The 25,904-nt window shown below is 44.1% G+C and overlaps 10 protein-coding genes across 10 annotated transcripts; 6 read left to right on the forward strand and 4 right to left on the reverse strand.

Annotated features, from left to right (window-relative positions):
* Positions 1–4,194: 4,194 nt before the first annotated feature.
* Positions 4,195–5,281, reverse strand: O0I10_012554 (uncharacterized protein; the record flags this gene model as incomplete). Its single annotated transcript, XM_058492447.1, has 3 exons — positions 4,195–4,226; positions 4,318–5,134; positions 5,273–5,281. 3 exons carry the CDS (start codon positions 5,279–5,281, stop codon positions 4,195–4,197), a joined length of 858 nt encoding a protein of 285 aa, XP_058336775.1.
* Positions 5,282–5,410: 129 nt separating this feature from the next.
* Positions 5,411–7,167, forward strand: O0I10_012555 (uncharacterized protein; the record flags this gene model as incomplete). The annotated part of the gene is made up of 2 exons (XM_058492448.1): positions 5,411–6,283; positions 6,340–7,167. 2 exons carry the CDS (start codon positions 5,411–5,413, stop codon positions 7,165–7,167), a joined length of 1,701 nt encoding a protein of 566 aa, XP_058336776.1.
* Positions 7,168–8,612: 1,445 nt separating this feature from the next.
* On the reverse strand, positions 8,613–9,948 carry O0I10_012556 (uncharacterized protein; the record flags this gene model as incomplete). Its single annotated transcript, XM_058492449.1, has 3 exons — positions 8,613–8,986; positions 9,041–9,562; positions 9,630–9,948. The coding sequence occupies 3 exons, from the start codon at positions 9,946–9,948 to the stop codon at positions 8,613–8,615; spliced, it is 1,215 nt and encodes a 404-aa protein (XP_058336777.1).
* A 1,147-nt stretch (positions 9,949–11,095) lies between these two features.
* O0I10_012557 (uncharacterized protein) lies at positions 11,096–12,058 on the forward strand (the record flags this gene model as incomplete). Its single annotated transcript, XM_058492450.1, has 2 exons — positions 11,096–11,112; positions 11,170–12,058. 2 exons carry the CDS (start codon positions 11,096–11,098, stop codon positions 12,056–12,058), a joined length of 906 nt encoding a protein of 301 aa, XP_058336778.1.
* A 798-nt stretch (positions 12,059–12,856) lies between these two features.
* O0I10_012558 (uncharacterized protein) lies at positions 12,857–13,195 on the reverse strand (the record flags this gene model as incomplete). Its single annotated transcript, XM_058492451.1, has 3 exons — positions 12,857–12,951; positions 13,003–13,051; positions 13,097–13,195. The coding sequence occupies 3 exons, from the start codon at positions 13,193–13,195 to the stop codon at positions 12,857–12,859; spliced, it is 243 nt and encodes an 80-aa protein (XP_058336779.1).
* Positions 13,196–15,253: 2,058 nt separating this feature from the next.
* Positions 15,254–18,499, forward strand: O0I10_012559 (uncharacterized protein; the record flags this gene model as incomplete). Its single annotated transcript, XM_058492452.1, has 1 exon — positions 15,254–18,499. The coding sequence occupies one exon, from the start codon at positions 15,254–15,256 to the stop codon at positions 18,497–18,499; it is 3,246 nt and encodes a 1,081-aa protein (XP_058336780.1).
* Positions 18,500–18,711: 212 nt separating this feature from the next.
* On the forward strand, positions 18,712–20,040 carry O0I10_012560 (uncharacterized protein; the record flags this gene model as incomplete). Its single annotated transcript, XM_058492453.1, has 1 exon — positions 18,712–20,040. One exon carries the CDS (start codon positions 18,712–18,714, stop codon positions 20,038–20,040), a length of 1,329 nt encoding a protein of 442 aa, XP_058336781.1.
* Positions 20,041–20,248: 208 nt separating this feature from the next.
* Positions 20,249–21,068, reverse strand: O0I10_012561 (uncharacterized protein; the record flags this gene model as incomplete). The annotated part of the gene is made up of 3 exons (XM_058492454.1): positions 20,249–20,505; positions 20,568–20,920; positions 20,977–21,068. 3 exons carry the CDS (start codon positions 21,066–21,068, stop codon positions 20,249–20,251), a joined length of 702 nt encoding a protein of 233 aa, XP_058336782.1.
* A 2,268-nt stretch (positions 21,069–23,336) lies between these two features.
* On the forward strand, positions 23,337–23,906 carry O0I10_012562 (uncharacterized protein; the record flags this gene model as incomplete). The annotated part of the gene is made up of 1 exon (XM_058492455.1): positions 23,337–23,906. The coding sequence occupies one exon, from the start codon at positions 23,337–23,339 to the stop codon at positions 23,904–23,906; it is 570 nt and encodes a 189-aa protein (XP_058336783.1).
* Positions 23,907–24,704: 798 nt separating this feature from the next.
* Positions 24,705–25,844, forward strand: O0I10_012563 (uncharacterized protein; the record flags this gene model as incomplete). The annotated part of the gene is made up of 1 exon (XM_058492456.1): positions 24,705–25,844. The coding sequence occupies one exon, from the start codon at positions 24,705–24,707 to the stop codon at positions 25,842–25,844; it is 1,140 nt and encodes a 379-aa protein (XP_058336784.1).
* Positions 25,845–25,904: the final 60 nt, after the last annotated feature.

Genomic DNA, 25,904 nt, shown 5'->3' on the forward strand with positions numbered 1-25,904 from the left:
TATATCATAGTCAAAGGATAATATGGAAAGCGATACTGGGTATATTATGTACTTGTGGAAGGTGTTGGTTACAAAAAGTGCAAGTGGCTCTGCCGATGAAAATATTTTTGCTTCTACTTGTTTTCTTGCGATTCCAGCATGCACCCTGAAGTAATCGATCTTGTCAGCGATTCTGGTTCTGATTCCACCTCGACTAATGGGGACGACATTGGCAACGAGACACAAGCCCAGGTTGTTGTTGCTGAAAAAGCTGTTCAACTTCGAGAGTCTCTTAAAAGGAACGGTTGGATCGAAGTCAATGCCAAAAACGTCAAGGATGACATTGACAGGATTTATGCATCGGAAGGTGAAGTGTGGGTTTATAAAAGCAAAGGGGTCGACCCTGAGAAAACTCCTATAAAAGGTAATGTCGTGTGCCGTGATTGAACATGAAACATGGAATTTATGCAAGAATGCGGTAGCTGAGAAACATGATCCCGACCATGCTGATGATGATGATGGTGACGTTTCTGGCCCAAGGACCCGCAAGCTTGAATTTCGTGTGTACGAGAGCCATTATTATGAGTGCCATCGAGCAAATGATAAACGAATTCGCTTGTGGAAGCCTGAGGATGATACGATCGATAGACGCAACATTGTGAGACCATCCAAGAAGAAGAACTGCCATGCTCGTTTGAAAGTGCGATTTTATCTTGAGATACCGGATATCGCATTTGTCAAAAGAGGTGCGGGTCATGATACGCATACGCCAGGGGATCCTGAAGAGATTGAGTATCTCCCAACATCAAAACGGGTTGAAGAATGCATCCTTGCAATGTTGCAGAATGGTGAAGGCGTGACAAGGCGTCAAATTCGTATGAAGCTGAACCGTGATTCATTGACAAAACCTATACGGCACGTTGATTCGCAAGTCCGTACCGAAGCCATTGCACACATATATCGCAAATGGCATAATGGCCGTACCCAGAAGGATAAGGATGATGATGTTTCGGTTGCTCGCTGGTTAGATGATCTTGAGGCACGTGAATACACTGTATGGCGTATTGCCGATGATGATTCCTCTCACTATGCCTTTGGATTCTGTTCCACGTGGCAAAAAGATGAGCTAATCAAGAGCGACAACTGGTCCATGGATGCTACGCATCATATGGGACCAGATCCCAATGCATTGTTATACACAATTATAGTACGTCATCATTTGGCTGATCGAGGCATCCCTGTGGCATACCTGTTTACGAACGACAAGTCCGCTTATCCTATTACCAAATGGCTTGAACGTATGGCTGGAGCAGGTGCATCGCCTAAGATTATCACGATTGACTGCGATCTTGGTGAAGTTAAGGCTATCCAAACGGGTTGGGGTAATAATTGTCGCATTCAGTATTGTACGTGGCACGTGCAACGGGCGTGGATGAACCAACTGGTTGACAAGGCAGTGGAATGGGGACGTGCACAGAATAAGGTTGAACGTAAGCATGTAGAAATGCAAAAGATGCGGGATGAAATGAAGGCTTTGATGTGGGAGCAAGACCGCAATGAGTTTTTCAACAAGTGGGAAACATTCAAGACAACATGGTCGAAGCATCAGTCTGCGTTCGTCACCTATTTTGAGAAGCAATGGATGGCCGAGGATAAATATCCAAGATGGGCAAGATGTTATCATGCAGCTGTGTACACCAACATGTTGACAAACAACTATGTTGAGTCATGGCATAACCAGCTGAAGACCGTGTACCTCAATCGCAAGCATCCACGACGTATCGACTTCCTCATTTATACACTTGTTGAAGAAGTGGAACTTGACATGGCCTCAGAGGTGAAACGACGTGCTGCGCGAAATGGCCAATTGACCAATGTCCAACGCCATATGCTGCAGAAGGAAAAAGAAGCAGTTGAAATGGCAGAGAAAGTTTCTGATGTTGCGCTTAGTCGTATGATCCAGTCAAGTCGAACGAACCAAAAAGCATTTACAGTCGAAAGCTTTAGTCTTGATGGCGTGTGTTATACGGTAATTAAAGCAATTGGTTATCTTTATTTCTCTTTATTTTAACGACTATCCATGCTAATGATTCTATGACAGGTAACCGTGGAGTTTGATGAAGCCTCAAATGCCAAGAAAGTAACATCCTGCTCTTGCCCAGCATACACTTTCGAATTTCTGTCATGCAAGCACATGTTCCTTCTTGCTCGCTGGGATCCTGATTATGCCGTGGAAAATAATCATAAACCAGAGCGTGTCAGTATTCCCTTGAATCCAAGCGCACCACCTTCCTCTCCTTTACCTCTTGCAACATCCAATCGCAGTGACGAAACATCCTTGTCATCATCTTTGCACCCTTCCTCTTCCACTGCTTCAAGCTCCAATGACACTCCTCAAGTTTCTCCTCGTGATTCCATGAAGGCAGTGATGAGCAAAATCAAACGCACCTTTGAGCAATCGACAATTCCCGATGACAAACTCCTCGAGATCGTGAATCAACTTGAAGATGTCCATTCCAAAATGCAGCAATCATCCATCTTACCTCCAAACGCTAGACTTCCCACCCAACATCAACGAAAGAAAACACGCACTAGGAAATAAAAGATATCATTAGCCATGTTTACTCAGCGCTTAATCCATGCCTTATCAAAAGTTACTTTACCATCCTTACACGAAACGAAGGTTATGCATTATACAATGCACAGGCGTTCCTTCGAGTGTCAGAGACTGCTGGTATACATGTTGCTGTATGACAACAAAGGTGCTAGTATATACAATGTGCTGTTGCGTGGATACAATAAACCTTCAGGGCAAGCTTGGTATAATAAACAAGGAGATTCATGACGACACGGCGATGGAGAAGCTAATGGAAGCGTTCACGATTGACATTGAGACGACTGAAGGTGGTGAAAAAGAGCGAGTGGGTGTATTGTGTGAATAACGGGGTGTGTGTGGTGTCAAGTAAGCGTGTGCTGTAATAGAGTGAACAAGCAGTTGGCACCCCATTACGTTGCCATGGAGCCAAAACGTACCGGATGAACTTAATTGTGGGCTTGACATGATGGCAAGAAGTAGGTGAATTGCACGGAGGTTGTCGATTGGCAGAACACGGTCGAGATGGGCACGTTGAAAAGAGGAATGGAGAAGAGAAAATAAGCTGGAGACTGAAAAGGCGGACAATTTTCAAAGTTGAAAATCGGGGGGATATAACGGGGTTGCAAGAATGGCACATACCACTTGGAAGGACCAAACGCACGACGACTTACTGGTGCCGTTCATGGTGACAATTTGACACCTTTGATAAGAAGACACAGTATGGTGCCCGATGTTCAAGCAAGCAGTTTGGCAAGGCAATTTCAAGCGTGGTCGAATGTTGGCGTCAAGGTTGAAGAAAGGAAGGCGAAAGAAAAAGGTGGTAGGTTCGGCCTGAAAGGGGCATTTGACATGCCCGGCCAGATATATATAGGCCTCACCTTCCATCTTTGGGCAAAAAGGTGACGGTCTAGACCTTTTTCCCCCTCTTCCTTCTCACACGTGACCTGCTCGACGCATGCTCCCATCACATCACCTCGACTTCTCCCTCTCGAATCACATGACCTCGACCTCTTCCTTTTGAATCACATGATCTCGACCTTCACCTCGACCCTTCTTTATTTTATGTAATCTTTGAATCGCTGTTATCAACCTCTTTATCTCTATCACACGCCTTTATCACACGTCATTTTCGTTACACCTCCCCAGCTCTTTAATTATTGCTGTTATCATTTTTATTGCTGCTGTTATCATTTTGATTCCTATTCCTCCCGCTGTCAATCACCCGTCCCCATGTTCTCCATTTTCGATTTGTCATTCGTTAACTGTTATATTTTAAGTCCCGCGACTAGATCCAGTTCCTCTTGAAAGTGTCATTGCTGGCTACCTATGAATGAGTAACGTCTGTAATTTCAATACATTGAAGTATCACCTCTTCACTATGTGCTATAAAAATTTGGAGCTGAATCATGGAGTGGTTGTGTTGTGCGATAAGCCATCGTCAGGGAGGTCTGACAGAAAAATTTCGCGACTAGATCTAGTTCCTGTTTGAATGGGTATATCACTTATGAAACTAGTGAGCAAATGGCGTGAAAAAAACGTATATGAATCTAGTACTTCTACATTTATTTTCGATCATCAGCATTCATCTCTATGTACATCATAGCAACTATCACAATACCTCATGTTGTTGCAGATGCAAAAGGTCCGAGGCCTTTTTTCACACCCCGTGCATTTTCTCTGTGGATATTGAGTCTTGCCAAGCGAAGGTAGGTTTACAAGTTTATGGCGTGACGTTATATTACATGGCGATGTCTTATCAAGTTGAGCATTGGCGTTGTCTGTATTGGTGTATGCGACCAATATTTCATGAGCAAGACGCTCACGGAAGTCGCAATAATCCATGTTGCGAAGCTCATCAGGGCCAAACGCTCTCCATGCCAAAAACGCATTGGCTTCAGCAAGTGCCCAAAAGAAAGCGAATGAGCGATGCTCCCACTTGTGAGTGCGCATGACATCGTGATACGAGGTCATGTTGTCACGGACGTTGTTGTTTGCATCGATAGCGCCAAACGAGTTGCCATATTCGTCAAACACTGCAGCACGCTGAGACCTTACACGCTCGCTTCTACCATTGACCTGTACAGTATGCGTAACAAAAGAAGCAGGCAACGTCGTGCTGCATGTACTAACTACGCACTGAGGTCGACGATCTCTCAATGCAGCAGTGAACATCCGAACTTCATCCACCTCACCTACCTTGCACACATGGGATCCGGATGATTCAGGCAAGTTGTCAAGCAGGTCTTTTGGGACATTCTTTGGCCAATATCGTCGCTTCTTGATTGCCAAAATAGAATACAATCCTCTCTGATACAAGGTTGCAGCTGAAGCTGGGGATCCAAAATAAGAATCGGCAATAATTGTACGTCCAGAGGCAAACCAAGGCTCTGAAAGACGTAACATGCATCCAGGGACTTTACCATGGTCCGAAAACTTCTTATTGCTGTCATCTTTTTCGCTAATATCAAGGCGAAGCGTAATCTTTGTCTGAGCATCGGCTATCGTCTTGTACTCTTGACCAATTGGATGCGGCTTTGATTTGTTCTTGATGGTGTTAGACTGATACCTTACCAAGCCATTGATTCATTGATTCATCTATAGTGAGCGTTCTTCCAGGATACAATACTGATTCAAAGTGTGGTGTCCAGTGGTAAATCAAGAAGGCTTACATCCAAAAAAGGGAATATGATTTGTTACATCAACCATTATGAAAAAGTATAGAAGACTACCCATAATCCCATGAATAAAGGCATCAATCATATACACGGTCTCACCGTATTCATTTGTTATCCTTTATTTTGAGCACATCACATTTTTTTACGGTGAATACCCTCGATGCCACAATCAGAACAAGATCGGAGCTCGCAAAGCCCACACCCTCAAGAAGAATCACGTGAGAGCCCAGTCCGAGAGATGGAGCGTTTGTCAATCCGTGGTGAGAAAATGGACAAAGATAAGGAAGCCAATGAAGCAGAGGCGGTAACGCATGATGCTATGGTAACCAGTCCACCATCTCCGGAAAGACTCGCTATAAACACGCTCGAAGACTTAAAGCTCAAGTGCCTTCAAAGGGAACAAGAATTCAATATAGCAGTACAAGAGCAAGATGAACAAGGACAAGAGAGCGCATTGGATAATCTCACGGCTGCCCAAGAACGCGTTGACAAGTATCGGGAAGCGTGCAAGAAAAGATACCCTACACGCTTGGAATTCTATACATGGGATGAAATTGAACAATGCAATCGACAATTCAACTTGGCATGTCGCAATTCAGAAGGATCAAGCAAGGAAGATCACTACGTGCCAAAGGATCTACCCGTATTACAAGTTGTCGGTTCGGACAAATGGCATCCCAACAAGGCGGTACACTTATCTGCTGAAATGTTTCTCCGTGCTTTTACAAAAGAACTCAAATCCTGTGGTCTTGATGTAAGAAAGCATTGGAATCGTTTGCTCCCAAAGTGTCTTAACGATGCCCAAAACCTGTGGCTGGATGGTGTATTGGAAGAAGATGAACATTGCAACTGGCAGGAGATCAGAACCAAGCTTGTACGAAAATACGACACACCCGAACAACAACTAAGAGGCAAAGAAGCATGCGTTCATATGAAGCAGAAGAAAGGAGAGAAGATTGCCACCTATGTGCGCCGATTTTACCAAAGATGTATCGAAGCAGAATTTGACCAATTCGATCAAGTCATGATTGTCGTCCTCCTCTGCTCCTTGGATAAAAAACGCAAGCACAAAACCTATGCAATGTCAAGTTCGGACCAAATTACTTGAAGACCCAAAAGCTTGAGGCCATTGTGGAATACCTTGCTGGATTACAATTACATGACTCGGATGGCGAGAAGCGACAAAGGGACGATGAAGACGTTGACATGCTACCAGCCAAGCGTGTATCACGCCCAGCTCATCAAGACAAAGACAAGCCCAACATCAAGAAACCAATCAAACCCTGTGACTTTTGTGGCCGTCCTCGTGAGAATAGCAATCACCGTTGCAATGAATTCAGAGAGGCCAAAGGCTTGGCTCCCCTACCGGGTTTGCCACCAGCCAAAAAGATAAACAGAAGTGCCACCATTGTCAATGATGACATAGATGACTCCCTACCTTGTACGTCGGCAAAATTTAGCCATGACGTAAAGGATGAATTGCTGATACCTGTAACGATAGAGAGCCAAAGGATACATGCACTACTTGATGATGGTGCCAACTTCTCGGCTATCGATAGTTCGTTCTGTACAAAGCATAAAATAAAGTATTCATGTGTAAAGGGATTCATTCAATTAGCAGCGGCTGATAAACAAGTGCGTCGTATTGGGCTTACGCGTCCTTTGGATATCTGGTATAACGGTCGTCATATAAAGCGCCAGTTGGAAGTAATGAACCTTGCCAACGGCAAGGTTGCTAGTATTGGAAAAGACCTCTTTGCTGATTTCGGCATTGGCTATACGGGGTTGGCATTTACTTGGAAGGACGCGATCGAAGAAGAAAGCGAAAAGGAAGTAAACGATGAGCCAATTCCCAATGAAAGCACCCGCCGGAACGAAAGAGGAGCAAGAAACCTTCAGCCAGCTCATAGAGCCTAGCTTAAAAAGGAATAGCCACATACCCAAGGACGCTTTGTGTCCTTTCCCCGAGGCTGTCATTGCTATACCTACCCCTGAAAATGTTGTATGCTATCGTAGACAATACATGATCGCTTATGAACAACGGCCTATTGTGCAAGAAGCTATTAATAAATGGTTGAGTGAGGGCACTATAACCGAGGTACCAGCAGATGCAGATAACCGTTGGAATAGGGACGTCCTTATATCACCCCTAGTTAGTGGCGACTTTGAAACAATCTCCGAACCCTCCAGCGGCACTTAGAAAAAATTTGGATGAATACCTCCTTGCATAATAAACCAGCTGCATGAATGACACAAAAGAACGTTTATTGCCGTCTAAATCTACTATTGGCAGGTATGTATGAAGCATCGTCATAATGCTTTATCAACCTTTCAATCTCCTGGCACACGTACTTGTATTCTTCTGCTGGTGCCTTCTTTCTCTCCAGCACACGGGTCAAGTTAAGAGACAACTTTCTGGCATCCTCTTGTGTAGGGCCTATGCTTGGAGCTTCAGGTACATCATGTTGACTGGGACCATCATTAGCAACTCTTGAGTGTGTGGATGATGAGCTGGCAGCAGCGTGGGAACGAGAAAAGTTTTTCGGTGGCTTGATATTGATGCGGTGGTAAAAGCTCACCAGGAAAATGTGCTTGCATGGCAACGGCTTTATCTCCTCGTAATATATACACGTACACGTTGTCCTGTCTTTCTCGCAAACAATCTAGGTAATGGCAACGTCCATTGAGCAAGAGAATTAACACGCCTCGTATTTAGCTTACATTGTACGAATCACCCTCCATCTGAAACGACGACACCACGAATGTATTCCCTTGTGCGCTTTGAATCAGGCTTGCACCATCTACCAGTTTCGTGAGTTAGCGATAGGTCACCCTTGCCACGATCGATGCATATCATCTTACCGGCCATGTTTTCTACAGCAACCTTCGCCTTGTTGCGCTGCTCACAGATGTATCGAGCTTTCTTGTTCATACGGCCTATCTCCATTAATTGGGTCTGCAGCTCATGTTGTAAGTCGACATTGATCTCCTCCACCAGCTTATGGATCAAGGTATCAAGGCGTCGGATGGATGGCGATTCAAGTACACTGATTTAAGCTGGTTGTGCCAACTTTCGACGTAGTTGTTGGTGTCCATGCTGTCGAATTCACGAGGGTGGTAGCTCTTGGCCCAACGCATTGGTGATCTTTTAGTTCCAGGTCCCCAGTTTCTCTTGAAGTAATCCATGAACTCCTTTTGATGCTTCCAATCCTTCAAGAACTTCCCCAGCAACTTGGCAAAATCGGCACGGTCTTTAACCCACATCATCTTCTTCATCTCGTCTCTCGCACGTTCACGCATCTTTTTGGTCTCAGCTTTGGTGGATGAATGGATCAACGATATGTTGTTACTCCATGCACGAGCTACATGCCAGGCGCAAAACTTGATATTGACGCGATTGCCCATGCATCCCGCAAGGCTTTATCCTCTGCCAAGCTGCAGTCGATGGTTACGGATTTCGGCTTCAGCCCTTTTTGACGCAGGTTTTGGAGCCATGAGGTAAGTACAGGAGAGGCTTGAGAGTCCGTGATGAGGTAAGCTATGGGAAAACCACGCCATGTGTCTTGATGTTGGGTGACGATGGTATACATGATCACATTCTTGCCAGTGACATCATGAGTAGCATCAAGGCATACACCACGAGCTTCAGCAAAGAACCCCCGTTGCCACTTTGTCGAGATGCATACAGCAAACTTGTTGTCGTCCAATTCACTGTAGTAGGCAAAATGCCCGTTGTCTATGTATATACGTTAGCATCCAAATATAAATCCAACAAATAAATACCACGTACCTGTGAGCTCTTTGACCCACACCTTAGCCGACTCATGTTCATCGTTGTGTCGATGTGCAGCCTGGCTCTGCAACTTGATGAATTCGTTATACACATCGTCCGTGATAATGTACGCATCTCGGCTTTTCAAGTCTTGTGTTATAGGAAAACGTCGAAAGTAATCCCTTACAGCACGCACGGTCTGCCCTTCTGAAAGCCTTTGCACAATAGCATCGACGAGCTCTTGGGATTTAGGCATGTATCGAATATCCTCCATGGAACCTGGTTGATGATTCTGATGATGTGTGTTGTACATGATGGATACCCATTCGGGATTACTTTCTTTGCATGTCACCCATAACTTGGCGGTACACTCCACTTTTTTGGACTCAATGAGTGAAGTTCGCTCATTCTTCTTTGGCTGATCCTTGCGTTCTTGAGGCTTGCCACTACGATTGCATTCATACACTTGTGACACCAACAACTTGTCAACTTTACGTTTCTTGCTTTGAGAGCGGCTACCAGAACAAGCTGACCGAGCTTCTACATTCATAGCTATTGTTAGTTACACGCTGTATAAAATTATATCATAAAGTGTAGTTATCCTTACCTTTCATCGATCTCTGGCGTTGAGCCTCAAGAAGATAATCGTTCTTGTGAATCCACTTGACATGGATAACCTTGTCGAGGTCATTGACCCATTGCTTCCAACAGCTTCGTTTGACTTGTACGACACAAACTTCACCACGTTTTTGATGCTTGAAGAAGCGTTCGCCTTGCACAGTATCTGAATCCTGGATTGTAGATGGTGGAAGGATACGATCATCTCGATAACGTTGGTGAGCGGCTTCGATATCGATGGGGTCATGGTCGATAGCGTTTTCAACCTCGTTGTCGTAGATGATGGAGTCGGCTTGGTTTTGAGACATGATGATAGTAGCAATGAGTAAGGGTAATGTCAAAATTGGTATGACAATCCGACGAAGCATTTTACCTGCTTATATATAAAGGTTGTCCTTTGCCGCCTAATAGTCCTATTAAGTCATACATCATCAAGCGTATCAATTTACCTTAATGCGTTATCTACGACATGCGCCTTGAGTGTATTTTAGTGCATCGTTCATGAATCCATATCGTACCTTAGTTGTACCGCACCATGGCGTGTATGTAATGTAGCGTGCACTATTTCGCATTGCAGCAATTAATTTTGAATACGTGGTGGCAAGCGTTCATCGTGCATGCATTATGCATGATGCATCACCCACATTACAGAAATGAATTATACGCATGGGGTGCACCTACCGACGCTACACACAGCATGCTTCATTGCACGCTGCAGAAATGAATTGTGGGTGCGTTCATGGACATGTACGTCTTTCATACATCAAGCATTATGATGAATAATTTCATACATCATTGGAGCATGCATAAGGCGAATAGATACATGTAAAAGTACCAATCATAGCAAAGGACATGATCGTATTATGCTGTACTGTGGGGTTTTGCCATGCTTGCGTCCCATTGCCGTGATGAGAATTGGATGACTCTTGGTTTAGTTTTGTCAACCAGGAGTACTCGTACTTTAATTTTGTCAACCAGGAGTACTCCTACTTTAACTTTGTCAACCAAGAGTACTCCTACTTTAACTTTGTCAACCAGGAGTACTCCTTGTTTAACTTTTTCAACCAAGAGTACTCTAGGTTTGCGTTATTCAACAAGGTATCCTCCAACATTATCATCGACCCATACTATGTGACCAAGAGCTGCATTACTTCAAGGCTGTAGTTTTACCATAGACTCTAAATGCGAGATGGCATGTATACATTGTATCTTTGTCAAAGCAAATCTGTGCATCATCAATAAAAGTAACGTGTTTGCATGTGGCATTTTAATTAAAAGTGTATAATGATTTCCTATCCTAACGTAGTTCTATAATCGACAAAGGACAATACCAGGCAAGATGCTGTATGTGGACGTAGCGGCAGCAGCGAGGAATACAGCAGCGTTCCAGACCTGAAAATATAAAAAGCAGCATTTGAAGAAACCAAACCATCATCCAATCAACAAGTTACCTTCATGACCTCTTCTCACGTGTAAGCTTTTCCCCATCACCCATGATACTCAATACTGATTTTCCATTTGATTCATAGTTGCCCCCAATGCCCCAAGACCTACCAATCGAAGAATGCATTGAACAAGCATTTCCGCAAGCACCATAATCCCAACTTACCTCCTGACCGCAAAGGCCCTGCTCCATTACGAACAACAGCCGAGCGTCGTGCTTACCAGCGGCAATATTACCGGGAGAAAAAAGAAGCCATTAAGCAACGCAAGAATAAAAAAGCATGGATTCGCCGTGGTGAGGAGATGGCATCGGATGCTGTAGATGACGTGGCGTTAGCTGAAAAGATTGCTCAAGACGCTTGCGACGACATACTTACATTACTCACTGATGTTGAGCAACAATCTTGGCGATTCAATCCTGAACGACACAGCTGGCCATTGGTCGAGGCGATAATGTATGACGTTGGAGTTCAAGTTGTCGATCATGCCTTGTTTGAAGAATCGGTTGGAGTGTTTTGCAAGGAAACCTTTTATGAGCTTGATCCAGATGAACGTCTTAATGCACGACAATATGCCCTAGATGCGCTTGTTCAACACCGTAAAGTGATAGGTCATTTAGCATCCAAGTTCCATGCTATGGCGCTTTTGTGTACCTTTGGCTTGGATTTACGCGTCGACTCTGACGGTGAAGATTCTGAAGATGGCGACGAACAAGTTGCGTGTGAAGTAGATGGAGGCAATGAAGGTGACCAGCATGTGTCATCTGAAGTGCATGGCAATAGTGGTGAAGAGGCTTCTGACGTGTCGGTTGTGTCGAGTGGTGAGAGTAGCCTTTCAGAAGGTCTGGTGTTGACAAGAAGCCAGCGAAGAGCTCGCGATGCTGAAAGATTGGTAGTTTCAGAAGCTGACAATGGCGACGATGGCGAAGTTGGAGTGGTGACAAGAAGCCAAAGAAGGGTTGGAGGACATGTATAGAGTAGTTGTGTAAGAAGAATAAAGAATGGTGTGAAGAAGAATACGCTGTTGGGGGTTTTGAGCGTGCTGACTTAGTCGATTTTCAAGTGGGGGCTTCAAAATCGGAGATTTTTTCAAAGTCGCCACTAACTAGGGGTGATATAAGGACGTCCGTTGGAATAGCCCTTTAACACTGGCCCCGAAAAAAGATTGGTTGAATGAAGAGATAGGGGACCACATTTCTACACACTGCAAAAACTTGTGAATGTCGGTAGTTCTTCATAAAACCTTACCGATATATACATTCGGACCTCTACAATTCGTTGCTGCTAACCATGTGTATCTCCGACGTCTGATTGGCAAGAAATCGCCGAAATAAAAACGTCTCCTTTTTACTAAATTGGCCATATTGGCATACGATGTAAAAACCATACTCCGATGTTCCGCAAAATTTGTTCACATATGGAGGCCGCAATACCAAATCTGGGAAAAAAAGGTCCGAACTTAATCGAATCAAATGCGCCTGTGTTATGAGGGAAAAACTACCCAAATTGGGTGGATTTTTACTAAGTCGAGAGCCTGCTTCTGCCAAGTGGGGGAAAATGTTGCCGTAACGAGGCTATGATTACTTACTATGTTCTTCGAGGTGCTCCAAATACGCTGGTGCAATCCCGAAAGTCCGACGACCGCTAGATTGCGAGCTATGATCGTTTCTTTTTTAATGAATCATATATGCAGCAACTTTTAATCTATTCCATTACTGCTTCTAACGTGACTGCAATGTACTTAGTAGAACAAATAAATGTCTATGGACTTCGTTTATTGGCCTCTAGGGCGTTTTCTATGAGAGTCAGCTGTGTATTCACGTGATGTGTCATCATCATCCTCGGTATCGGTTTCCCATTGCGTATTATCTAGTCATTGACTTAGCTAATCATTATAGATTTTCAAGTCCGTTCACTTACCATTGAACTCCGAATCATCGTGATCCAAATCGCTACGTTCCCGTTTGACCTCTGTATAGATGAATTATTCATCTATATCATCCGAAGAAGTAACCTTGTCAAAGGATACTTCTTTTAATGCCTTGATAATGCCACCCCAGAGGTCCCCAGCATGCTTGCGACGGAAAATGAACTCGGTAAGACGATACTTCATGATCGGAGCTGTTCTGTGGCGGGCCTTAATAATGGACTTGATGCCATTCCAGGTTCCTAAATCATATGACCAATTATTAGCATATAACAACAAGATCATGATTATATGTATTACTTTACATACCTTCGATGGTATTTGTACAGTAGATTGCAGTGAAAGTTGAACATGAAAAGAGAATTTTGGTGACGAGAGATTTATTGTTGGATGTTGGCAAAGCAATTTTGGTGAACAAGCACTTTTATTTTGGAGGGCGACGAGATGATGTTGGTGGGTGGTTGTATTGAAGATGGTGGGTGGAGAAGTAATCTTGGTTGGCGGGTGTCGCAATGTTGGTGGGCCGGCAGAAGAACAATGGCGGCGAGTGAAATAAAGATGGCGGGTGGAGGAATAATTTTGATTGGCGGGCGCGTAATGTTGGTCGGTTGGGAAATAAAAATGGTGGAGGGTGAAGTAATTTTGGTTGACGGGTGTCGTATTGTTGGTGGGTTGGCAAGAGGAATGATGGTGGTGGGAGAAATAAAGATGGTGCGAGAAGGAGATAATATGAAGGGTGAGAGGATAATGATGAAGCATCTAAAAAGCTCGTTGCTATCGTGTAGTCTAGCCATCTTCCAACCGTCACCCATGATCCATGTATTACCATATGCCATCATGTATCATAACTTGGTAGCAATCCGATCCATCGTGGATCACCTCTGAACCATTTATTGGCATCCAACATCCAAATGCGTGATTCTACATGTGTAGTACTATATCTCATTTCCCATGGTGATGGTAGATCGTGTGTGTCTTGTTGTTAATCGTGCAACAAACTGATATGCAAAACGAAACCAGCTCGCCCTGGTATACTGTCACATCCAACTCACTCGCTGGCTGTGCTAGTCGACTTCCACATAACCCTGCCATAGTACCTTGTCATGCTATGCCGTGTTCAACGTGTGTAATGACAATGTTGTTGATTGTTGTTATCCGTAAGAAGAGGAAAAAGGTTCGCGTTAGCAACACAAACACAACAGCACGTCTTTCGCAAACTTCCTTATCGCCTGTGTACTCTGCAATAATGCCTTTCCAACACATGTAGTATGTCACCCAATCCACAGCAATGACTAAATTGAATGCCGCTTGCAAGATGGGGAAGCGGAACAAGATGGTAAAAGGAAGAGGAGCACAAGCAGTGCATGTGAGGGATCCAACTTTTTATGTGTGGCCAAGCGGACCTTCTGGATCATGCATACAACATGTTTGCTAGTTGCTCACCCATATTATTCTTAGCATCCATCGTTATCCTCACCCTTCATATTATCTCCTTCCCTCACCATCTTGATTCCTACCACCTCCATCATTCTCTTTCCAACCCACCAACAATACGACATCCGTGAACCAAAATTACTTCACCCTCCACCATTTTTATTTCCCAGCCCACCAACATTACGCGCCTGCCAATCAAAATTATTCCTCCACCCGCCATCTTTATTTCACTTCGCCGCCAACATTGCGACGCCCGCCAACCAAGATTACTTCTCCACCCACCATCTTTAACACGATCATCCACCAACATTATCTTGTCACCCTCCAAAATAAACGAGCTTGTTCCCCAACATCCAACAATAAATCTCTCGTCACCGAAAAAACAGCTTCATCTACCAAAATTCTTTCTTCGTGTTCAACTTTCACTGCAATGTACTGTATGAACACCAGCTGCAGTCTTGAACTCCTTGGCGTGGTTGACAGTCTCATGGCGGTAGTGTTTGCCAGGAATACGTGCGAGACCATTGTACCCCTTCCAACAGTGTGGTATCTGGATGGATACACAGGATCTTATCTCAGCAATGTGACTCCGTCTTTGATAGTATAAATAAGAGACACGAATAAACATTTGACCCCTGTCAGATTCTCACTGTATTTTCTTGACTCTTTACTTCTTTTCTTGTTTCACACACACACACACTTTCATAAGCTCTTTTGCCACCACATTTTTTACAGTGAATTATCACAATGTCTACCCCTAACTCTACCACCACCAAGGCTACCAACAACACCTTCTCCACTCTTACCACTATGTCCACTCAATCCCTTTTCTCTCAACTCCCCTATCACGACGCAGGAGCAATGGAGCTTGATCCACCTGTTAGTCCTCTTAATAACAACCCTGATTTGCAATCACTCGCTTCGGAACCGAATGATCATTCGATCGCGGAAATGATGAATGAGTTTCAGCACTTTGCCTTGCCAAACGGTCAACAGACCATGGCTATGGCTACACCTGCTACCAACGATTCGGGCATCGCGTTGCCTAATAGCCAACCAATCCCAACCATACCTAATGGCCAAGAGCCTACGGTCCCTGTGTTGCAGGATCAATCGGCTGAGGTACCTACGCAGCCTGCTTCTCAGCCTGTCACGGCAATGCCTAATGGGGCGGCTGCTTCCATCCATGCTGACCCTTTGCATTTAGCCAAGATAGCTTACAAAGATATGAAAGACGAAGTTGCAGAAAAGGAAAAGGTTTATTCACAGGCCATCATTTCTAAGCATCACTCCAGACATACCTTGATGAATGAGCTCAAGCAGTTGCAAGACAATTTAGAAATGTCGCGACTCATGTGGAAAGCGCAACACCCGCAGCACGTGGAGTTCTATTCTCATGAAGAGATTGAAGCACTCAAGAGACAACGCGCCTCGGCTCAAAGGGAATCCCAACGTGCATTGATTGTACCCAAGAATCTCCCTGCTCTTCAATTACCAGGTACTGTAAAATGGAATCCACGTCTCATTGTTCATCCAACAGCTGCAGCTTTCATCCGAGCCTTTGAGGCTGAATTGGGTAGTTATGGCTTGACCGCTGAAAAGGATTGGGAGCGACTCATTTTTTGTTGCTTGTCCGACACCCAGCAACTTTGGTTGAAGAATCGACTAAAGGAAGTGAAAGGAAACGTTACTTGGGATAAGGTTGCTAATCTCATTATAGAGAAGTATGATACCAATCTCCAACGAATCCTCACCATGCTTGACGTGTTGGCTATGCAACAAGGCAACCAAGCCCTGGATGAGTATTGTGATGAGTTTCAGCAACGTTGCCTCAACGCTGGCTTGTCAGCTCAAACACCTGCAGGTTTGTTACTTGTCATCATTTTTCTTTCTTCTCTATCAGCAAAGCATCATGAAAAGGCCACCACCTTTATTGTCAACCAATTCAGCACGGGCATGCCATCCGATTTGGATAAGGTTCTCGAAATGGTGCGCACTTTGAAGCTCTCGGATTGTGGAAGCGGTAAGCGGAAGCATGAAGAGTCATCTGCAGCTGGTAGCAGCAACCCCAACAAGAAGCATCAAGGCCACAAGCAGCAGCAGCAACAACAACATCATCAACGACAACACACCACCAAGGAAAGTGACAAGCCGACCAACCGTTGCGACTACTGCAATCGTACATGGCGCCATGGCCATAAGTGCTCTGAGTACTATGCTGCCACTGGTAAGCCTGACCCACGCAAAAAGCAGTTTTTCAATCGCTCCGCCAAGGTCAACAAAGACGCCGATGACAAGATGGACACCTTGCCTTGTAAGTCCAAAACATTGTCTAATCGAGAAAACAAGGATGAAGTACTAACTCCCATTACCATAGAAAGCCACAACATCATGGCACTAGTGGATGGAGGTGCAAACTTTTCCGCACTCGATGTAGATTTTGTTAAAAGATTGTCATTAAAGATTTATCCTGTACAAGGAACTATTGGGTTAGCTTCTAATGAGATGAGTACACCACGTATTGGTATCACGGACCCCTTGAATGTTGTTTATAATGGAAGGTCGTATCAACATCGCTTTGAAGTCATGAACTTGGCTCGTAAACACCCTATGAGTATCGGCTGGGATCTAATGCATAAAATGGGTATTGGCTATGTTGGCTTGGCAACGTCTTGGACGAAGCCAATGCAATCAGAGGATAAGGAATTGGACGACTCACCATTTGAGCCGAATGCATCACCTGCTGGATCACCAGAGGAAATGCAAGCTTTTATGGATGCCATCCAACCTATCTTAAATGAAAATGCCAACATACGTCCTGGCACCTTTTGCAACATCCCTGAATCGATCATCACTTTAGATACACCAAAGGATGCAAAATGTTATCGTAGGCAATACGAATTCCCTCTCACTCGTCAACAACTTGTCGAGGATACCGTAGCCGATTGGTTAAAGGAAGGCATCATTACCGAAGTCCCTGCCAACATCGACAACGGATGGAACAGCCCTTTGACATTTGCACCCAAAAAAGATGCTAAAGGTAACAAAGTAGGCGTACGTTTATGTCTCGATCCTCGACACATAAACAAGTACTTGCCTGATGACCGGCATCCTATTCCTCTCGTACGCACTGTCTTTGATCAGTTAGCGGGTTCTTCGGTCTTCAGCACACTTGACTTGAAAAGCGCTTTCCATAGATTCCAAATTCACGAAAAGGATAGGCATAAGACTACTTTTACATCAGCATCAGGCAAGCAGTATATGTTTGTCGGCTGTCCTTTTGGTCTCAAACCCATCTCAGCCAAATTCCAACGTGTAATGCAGATCTTATTTACAGGATTGCCTTTTGTAACTACATTTGTCGATGACATCGTGGTTTCCTCCAAATCCATGCAAGAGCATACCGAACATGTTCGCATAGCACTAGAAAGGCTCACCAAAGCCAACCTTTTGCTTAACCCGGATAAGTGTCACTTTGCTCAAAAAGCAGTATACCTTTTGGGATTCCGCGTGTCAGCTGCAGGTCGTGCCCTGGATTCTCGCAAGGTAACTAATGTCCTTGAATGGCCCTCTCCTCGTACTGGCAAGGATATCCAAAGGTTTTTGGGCATCGTCAACTACTTTAGGGACCACATTCCCAATGTATCACGTTTGACAGCTCGCCTTGATGCCTTACGCCATGCTGGGGACTTGAAAGGCTTATGGACAAAAGCCCACGAGAATGCCTTTGCTAACATCAAATATTCTGTATCACATGCACCGATGTTGAAGCATGTTAACTTGAAACTCCCTTTTCATCTTGCTACTGATGCCTCTAATGATGGCATTGGCGCCGTCCTTTATCAAAAGGAAAATGGCCGCAATACCATTGTGGGATTCATGGCTCGTGCTTTAACTAAATCGGAACGCAACTACTCGGTTACGAAACGGGAATTGCTAGCTATTGTCTTTGCTTTCAACAAATTCCACAAGTTTCTTTGGGGCAACCCTTTTACCCTTTACACCGATCACAAACCCTCGTCTACCTCCATACCCAGAAAGATGCCAATCCCATGATGATCAAATGGCTCGATACATTGTTGGATTACAATTTCAACGTGGTTTATTTGCCTGGTATCAAAAACATTTTGCCTGATCACTTGTCGCGTCTCTTCTCGTACCCGTACGAGACGCTGGAGGGGGGTAAGATTGACACAGCCAAATGGGTTGTAAGTCAAAATGATGCTGAATCTGAGTTGATCACAAGAGCAGCTGAAATAGAAGACTCGATGGAGCCACCAGAAGATGAAAAACGTGATATCCTGGAAAAGGCACATTTATTCGGTCATTTTGGAGCTGAGGCTATTGTCAAGGCTATTCGCAACAATGGACTGTACTGGCCAAAAATCAAGGAACAAGCCGTTGAGTTGGTAAAATCCTGTAAGGAGTGCCAAAAGTACAACATCGCGCAAAATGGATATAATCCTCTGAGACCGATCCGTGCGTACGTTCCAGGTGATCATTGGGCTATAGATCTTGCTGGTCCTCTCACCACATCCAAACGAGGTAACAACTACCTGCTAGTACTCATTGATATTTGTACACGTTTTTGCATCTTGCGTCCCATACCGCATAAGCAATCACATACCATTGTTCAAACCTTGGTACAAGTATTTTGCGACTTTGGACTGCCTCGAGTATTACAATCAGACAATGGCACCGAATTTGTCAATGATCTAATGTCTCGTTTTGAACGCGCAGCTGGCTTCGATCATCGTCTCGTATCACCGTATCATCCACGTGCAAATGGAGTAGCGGAAAGATGGGTACAAACCTCAGTTGGAGCTATCAAAAAGAGAGTACAAGGAGTGCATGAAAATTGGGACCTATACGTACCTGCTGTCCAATTGGCAATGAACGCCAAGGTTAGCAAGCGTACCGAATCACCTCCTTTCTCGTTGATGTTTGCTCGTAGGCTGAACAACTTCGACGACTATCGCAATGAGGAACAACTCTCACCAATGACTCGACAAGAACTGTTGAAACGCATTGACCAAATGAACGAGATTGTGTTCCCAGCGATAAGAGCCAGGACTGAAGCAATAACGGAAAAGCAAAAGAGCAAGTTTGATAAACACCACAAACTCATTGACTTTCCCACGGATAGTCACGTCATGAAACGCGTGCTGCAAAAGAAAGGTAAGCTTTATCCTGAATACGAAGGCCCATTTACAGTCGTACGCAAGACCAAAGGTGGATCCTATGTCCTCAAGGATGAAATGGGAGATCTGCTACCTATTGATGTGCCTCCTTCGCAACTCAAGCTCATCTCACAAGATGAAATCATTCCTGCCGATCAATTGTTTGAAGTGGAAAGCATTATTGCACACAACAAAGATGATAATGGCAACATGACATACAAAGTGCGTTGGAAAGGTTACACTGCGGAACACGACACATGGGAACCTTACGAACACTTCACCAGCGATGCACCCATTGCGGCGTATTGGGCTCGCATTAATGCGCAATCACCGCATAACAGCGGACATCCAAATCGCAAACGCAAATCGCACAATCGCTCACTATCCACCAGATCCAACAAGCGATCAAAGAAATAGCTCTTCACCAACAACATTTCCAAACGGCAAAGAGCCTGGAGGGGGTGATGTGGTATCTGGATGGATACACAGGATCTTATCTCAGCAATGTGACTCCGTCTTTGATAGTATAAATAAGAGACACGAATAAACATTTGACCCCTGTCAGATTCTCACTGTATTTTCTTGACTCTTTACTTCTTTTCTTGTTTCACACACACACACACTTTCATAAGCTCTTTTGCCACCACAAACAGTCCGTTTGAATTTCGCTCCCTTCTTTGATGTAATTACTCCAGATGAGGTGCAAAGTATCCTTCTTGCGATCTTCGACGGTTGTCACAAAAATCTTGCATTCAGGAGTACGCTCGACACCGCCAACAACCCACACACCTTCAACACGATGGCCTTTATGGCTTTTACGCTTCCCAAACTTGGATTCATCCACTTCGACAATGATGCGGTTGCCATCTTCGTCAATGCCACCTATAACAAACATTATGTTCAATACATGATTACACACGTTCTTACAAGCGATTGTCACCTACCAACAGATACATCTTCGTCTTTGATGTCGACATTCATCAAACGATATAACAAGCGCACAACGGCACGAATGGTTGGTGCAGATACACCCGTCAGGTCTTGAATAGCCTGGAATTCCAACTTGTAAAGGTAGAGCCACACAATTCCAAGAACTTGATGCATGCCGATCTTGAGCCCCGAGAAAAAGCTTCCTTCACGAATAGACTTCTTTTGACGGTTGCAGCTTTCAGATGGACGATGGGTGCACTTCCATATGAGGTTTGGTTGTCCATCTTTCTTGACTTCAATCAACCTCATGTCAATTCCAGCCTTGCACTTCATCCACTTGCAGTAAATCCCTTCATCGTATAACCATCTGCATAGATATTAATACTTGACTACTTTTATTGCCCAAATAACAAGTAAACAAACCTTTCAACAGTCAAACTATCAGGAAATTTGCTTGTGAAATCCCAAATGGTTTGAGCAGGCTTTTGCTTAGTATGATTCTTAACAACAGGCATAATGATCAATGAATGAAAGAAAGAAGAGAAAGAGAGAGTAACACCCATCGGGCCCCACAGCCACCTGAAAAGTTTTCACTTACGAAGTCACAACTTCCAAAAAAAATGTCGCAGCAACATACCGGATCTTCTTGATCGGTATTATCTTTTTGGACATCTCTATTATCTTATCTTCTTTATGCTGCGCCCTCCATCATTACTTCGCCACATCAATATTACTTAGCCATCTTGACATACTTAGCCCCATCCAACAATTATAAATGGTGGACCATCTCATAGAATAAAACATCATCTTACGTTCTCTTTACTTTATTGTCTATTTGCCTGTGTGGCAGTATTCTCCTTCGTGGTTCTATTCCTGTGTGGTCTTATTCCTTCGTGGTCTTATTCCTGTGTGGTCTATCTATCCTTCGTGGTCATTATCTCCTTCGTGGAAGTCGGCTATTATCCTGTGTGGATCGAAAAAGAAAGACGACAAAAAAGAACAAAATATAGACATCACTGATGGTAAAAAGGTACTCCCCGCGAATCGAACCCATACCTCTTGGTCAACAGAGAAGGATGTTTGACCATTAAACCAAACTTTCGAACTGGCAATGACACGACCTGTGTCGAATGGCCCGGGAAAGCTTTTCCTTATGTGGAAAAGTAGTTTAGAGGCCCTCACGTCGGTGATGTCACTGGCTGAGTTATTTGTTAAAGTATTTAAAGGCTGATTTGATGATTGAATAAACGACATCTCTTCTTTCCCTTTATTCTCTTTGGTCTTTCTCTCTCACAAAGCATCTTCTTATTCTATCCGGAACTATTGGACAACATCTCTCTCCCGGGTGTGTCAATTGGCGAGGCTACCAGGGGGATAGCAAGGCCACATGCCCCAGTGGTCTCTATCCCCTTTTCTTTTATAAATTTATACAATCCCGGAGATTTCTTTTTCTTTTGCACAAGATCCACACCTTTTGTTTGCAAGTTTTCTCATGTCATGTTGTGTCCTTTGGTCCTTTTGGTTTTCGGTCTGCAAGTCTCTCTTTGTGGTGCTTTTGTGTGGCTTTCCTTTGGCGTTGTCAGCAAGTCCTGTGAGCAAGGTTTCTGGTCGTTTTGTGGTGGATCTCGAGGAGCCAACAAGGACATCATTAGGTTGTTTTTTGTTTTTGGTTTTGGGCAAGGGTGCCCTGGATACTTTTTTTGGTCGGCGCTTGGAGCGCTGTTTTTACCTACATGGATGTGTGCCTTTGTTCTGGTCCTGTGTCCCCACTTGTGTGACATTAGTTGCATGCTATTTTTGTTGCTCTTTTCTTGGCGTGTTGCTGTCCTCTGGTTTGCCCCTCTCATCCTGTTTGCTTGTTGTCGTTGCTTGGTGTTCAAGGCACCTAATTGCGAATCATGTTGGCTTTGTTGCTTTGGTGTTGGCTCTCTTATTGCGGTGTCGTCGTTCTTGTTGTCCTTGTTCTTGGTTCGTTGTTTCTTTGGCTGCCTGGACTTTTCCCCATAAGTCTAGCTTTGCGGGGGAGATTGACACGACCTGTGTCGAATGGTCCGGGAAAGCTTTTCCTTATGTGGAAAAGTAGTTTAGAGGTCCTCACGTCGGTGATGTCACTAGCTGAGTTATTTGTTAAAGTATTTAAGGGCTGATTTGATGATTGAATAAACGACATCTCTTCTTTCCCTTTATTCTCTTTGGTCTTTCTCTCTCTGAAAGCATCTTCTTATCCTATCTGGAACTATTGGACAACATCACTCTCCCGGGTGTGTCAGCAACTTCTCCACATTTCGATATGGTGACCCCCACAAGTGCCAAAAATGGAAGTGGTCAAAGCCTGTATTGCGATTTGGGCACTTTCACCAAAATACTACGACTCTATATTACCACCCACAATGGTTGGCAAGTCATTTAGGCGATTGGCTGTCGAGAAAATGAAGGTCAAAGTTGGGTGCATTTTTCTCATCATCTACAAGGTTTTTGGACTTGCTCTCTTCATCTGCAGCATTAGCAGTGGTATGAGAAGCTGATAGAAGTGTCGAGGAATAAGCCATGGTCCATCAAGTGTATAGCTTTGGTTTAGCCTTCTTTGGGTACAAAATTGGGCATCAATTTCTTATGTGACTGCTTTTTGAGATTGTTTTAGATCGTTTTGGAGCATGCTGTTACCACGTCGGGGTTTTATTTAAATCCCAGTTTCCTTATTTAACTACGTATATATATGTATATATAGTATATAAAATGTGGTCCCCTATCTTTTCAGTGATCCAAAAGATTCACAGGGTAAAATGACAGGGCATAGACCTTGCTTGGATCCCCGACTCATTAATGAGCACCTAACTGATGATAAGCATCGCATTCCCTTAATTACGGAAATCTTTGACCAACTTGCTGGTTCTAAAGTGTATACTACACTTGACTTAGCCAGTGCGTTTCATCGCTTTCCCAGCAAGCCGCAAGATCGTCATAAGACTGCATTCACTGCACCAGACGGGTTGCGTTACATGTTTAAAGGTTGCCCTTTTGGATTGAAACCTATTTCATCCAAATTTCAACGAGTCATGGATAAGCTTTTCAGAGATCTACCCTATGTCACCACCTTCGTCGATGACATTATTATCTTTTCCAAGTCTAAGCGAGAACATGTACAACATGTTACCATCGTCATTGATCGACTCACGGAGGCCAATCTTATCCTACAACTAAAAAGTGTTTCTTTATGCAACGATGTGTGTACTTGCTTGGTTTTTGCATCGATCAACACGGCCATAAGCCCGATCGGCGTAAAGTCGTCAATGCACAATCACGGCCTGTGCCGCGTACCGCTAGAGACATCCAAGCTTACATTGGATTCATGAATTACTTTCGCAACCACATACCATACATGGCGGACATAACCAAACCCTTGGATGAGTTACGCAATGTCACCAATGTACCTCAACTCTGGACCGACAAACATCAAAAGGCTTTCAACACGCTCAAGTATGCACTACTCCATGCCCCAATACTGAGCTATCCCAACATGTCCAAGCGTTTCCATGTGGGCACTGATGCCTCCAATGTGGGTATCGCTGCCGTCCTTTACCAGAAGTATGACAACAAGAAGCACATAATTTCTTTTATGGCAAGGGCCCTTACCAAATCCGAACGCAACTACATGATTACCAAGAAGGAGCTTTTGGCTATCATCTTTGCTTTTAAGAAGTTCCACAAATACTTATGGGGCAATCCCTTCACGCTATATACCGATCACAAGGCCTTAACATATTTGCATCAACAAAAGGAATTGAACTCCATGTTGAGCAACTGGTTCACTACCCTTTACAACTACCAATTTGATATCGTGCATATAGCTGGCAAATTAAACGGTATGAGTGATGCACTCTCACGTCTTTTCCATAGTGGAATAGACTCGGGGGGGGGCAATGGGAATCAATAACCCTATCCAAAATCATGGCAATGAAGACCCATCTCACATAAACCGAGCTGCACAACTCATCGAAGAAAACACACTTGTACCACCAGAAGATGAAAGGCCTAGTATATTGGATAAAGCACACCTGCTAGGGCACCTCGGAGCTAACGCTATAGTTCACGCTATACATAACAATGGGATACATTGGCCAAATCTTAAGCAAGATCCAATTGACTTAGTAATGGCATGCCCACAATGCCAAAAGTTCAATATTGCTCAAAGAGGCTACAACCCATTGAGAACTATTTCAGCGGAAATGCCAGGTGATCATTGGGCCTTAGATCTGGCAAACTATGAAACGTCGTCATCGGGCAATAAAAACCTCTTAGTATTGGTGGACATGTGCACAAGATTTTGGATACTACGTCCCATACCCAATAAAGAGGCCGAAACCATTGTCAAGACGTTAGTACAAGTATTCTGTGACTTCGGCTTACCACGCATAATTCAATCGGATAATGGCAAAGAATTTGTCAATAACCTGATGAAGCCTTTTGCAAGAGCATCGGGATTTGAACATCGCTTGGTCGTACCTTATCACCGCAAAGCCAATGGTACTGCTGAAAGATGGGTTCAAAAGGCTACATTATCTATCAAGAAGATGCTCAATGGCGCCACATTCGAGTGGGATCATTACGTACCGGCAGTGCAACTTGCATTAAATGCAAATGTCACATCACCACACAAGACGCCTCCTTTTACCCTCGTGTTTGCAAGAAAAGTAAACGACTTCAAGGATTATCGAGACGAGGCAGAAGCCAAACCAATGACCGAGGAAATGCTTAAGAAACGCATCGATGAAATGAGAGATATTGTATTTCCAGCAATCCATGAAAGAGTAAAAACGGTAACCAAGCAACAAGAGCTACGATTCAACAAGACGCACAAAATCGTGGAGTATAAGATCGGCAACTTTGTAATGGCAAGGGAGCCTGAATCAAACGACAAATTCAACCCAACCTACAAAGGGCCATACAAGATCATAAACAAAACTGAAACATCCTATGTCTTACAAGACTATGAAGGATGCGTTCTACCACGAAATTATGCACCGGAGCATTTGAAGCTAGTACGAGTCTTAGAGGATATTCCTGCTGATGAAATCTACGAGCTTGAAAACATCGTCGACCATAAGGTGCATAAAGGCAATTTCCTATACCGTGTCCGATGGCTAGATTATACAGAAGACGATACCTGGGAACCTCCGGAAAACTTTGGTGATCCCGTGACAATCACCAAGTACTGGAAAAGGATTAGAAGTGATCCTCAACAAGTCCTCACACAGCATAGGAAGAAGAGCGGACACAAGCGTGTAGCATAATACGTCAAACATGGAAAATCCAAGAAGCATAGATATGACACAAGGACTCAAAGCAAATAA

This window comes from Lichtheimia ornata, assembly GCF_029851405.1.
Source record: "Lichtheimia ornata isolate CBS 291.66 chromosome Unknown scaffold00135, whole genome shotgun sequence".
Taxonomy (NCBI): Eukaryota; Fungi; Mucoromycota; class Mucoromycetes; order Mucorales; family Lichtheimiaceae; genus Lichtheimia; species Lichtheimia ornata.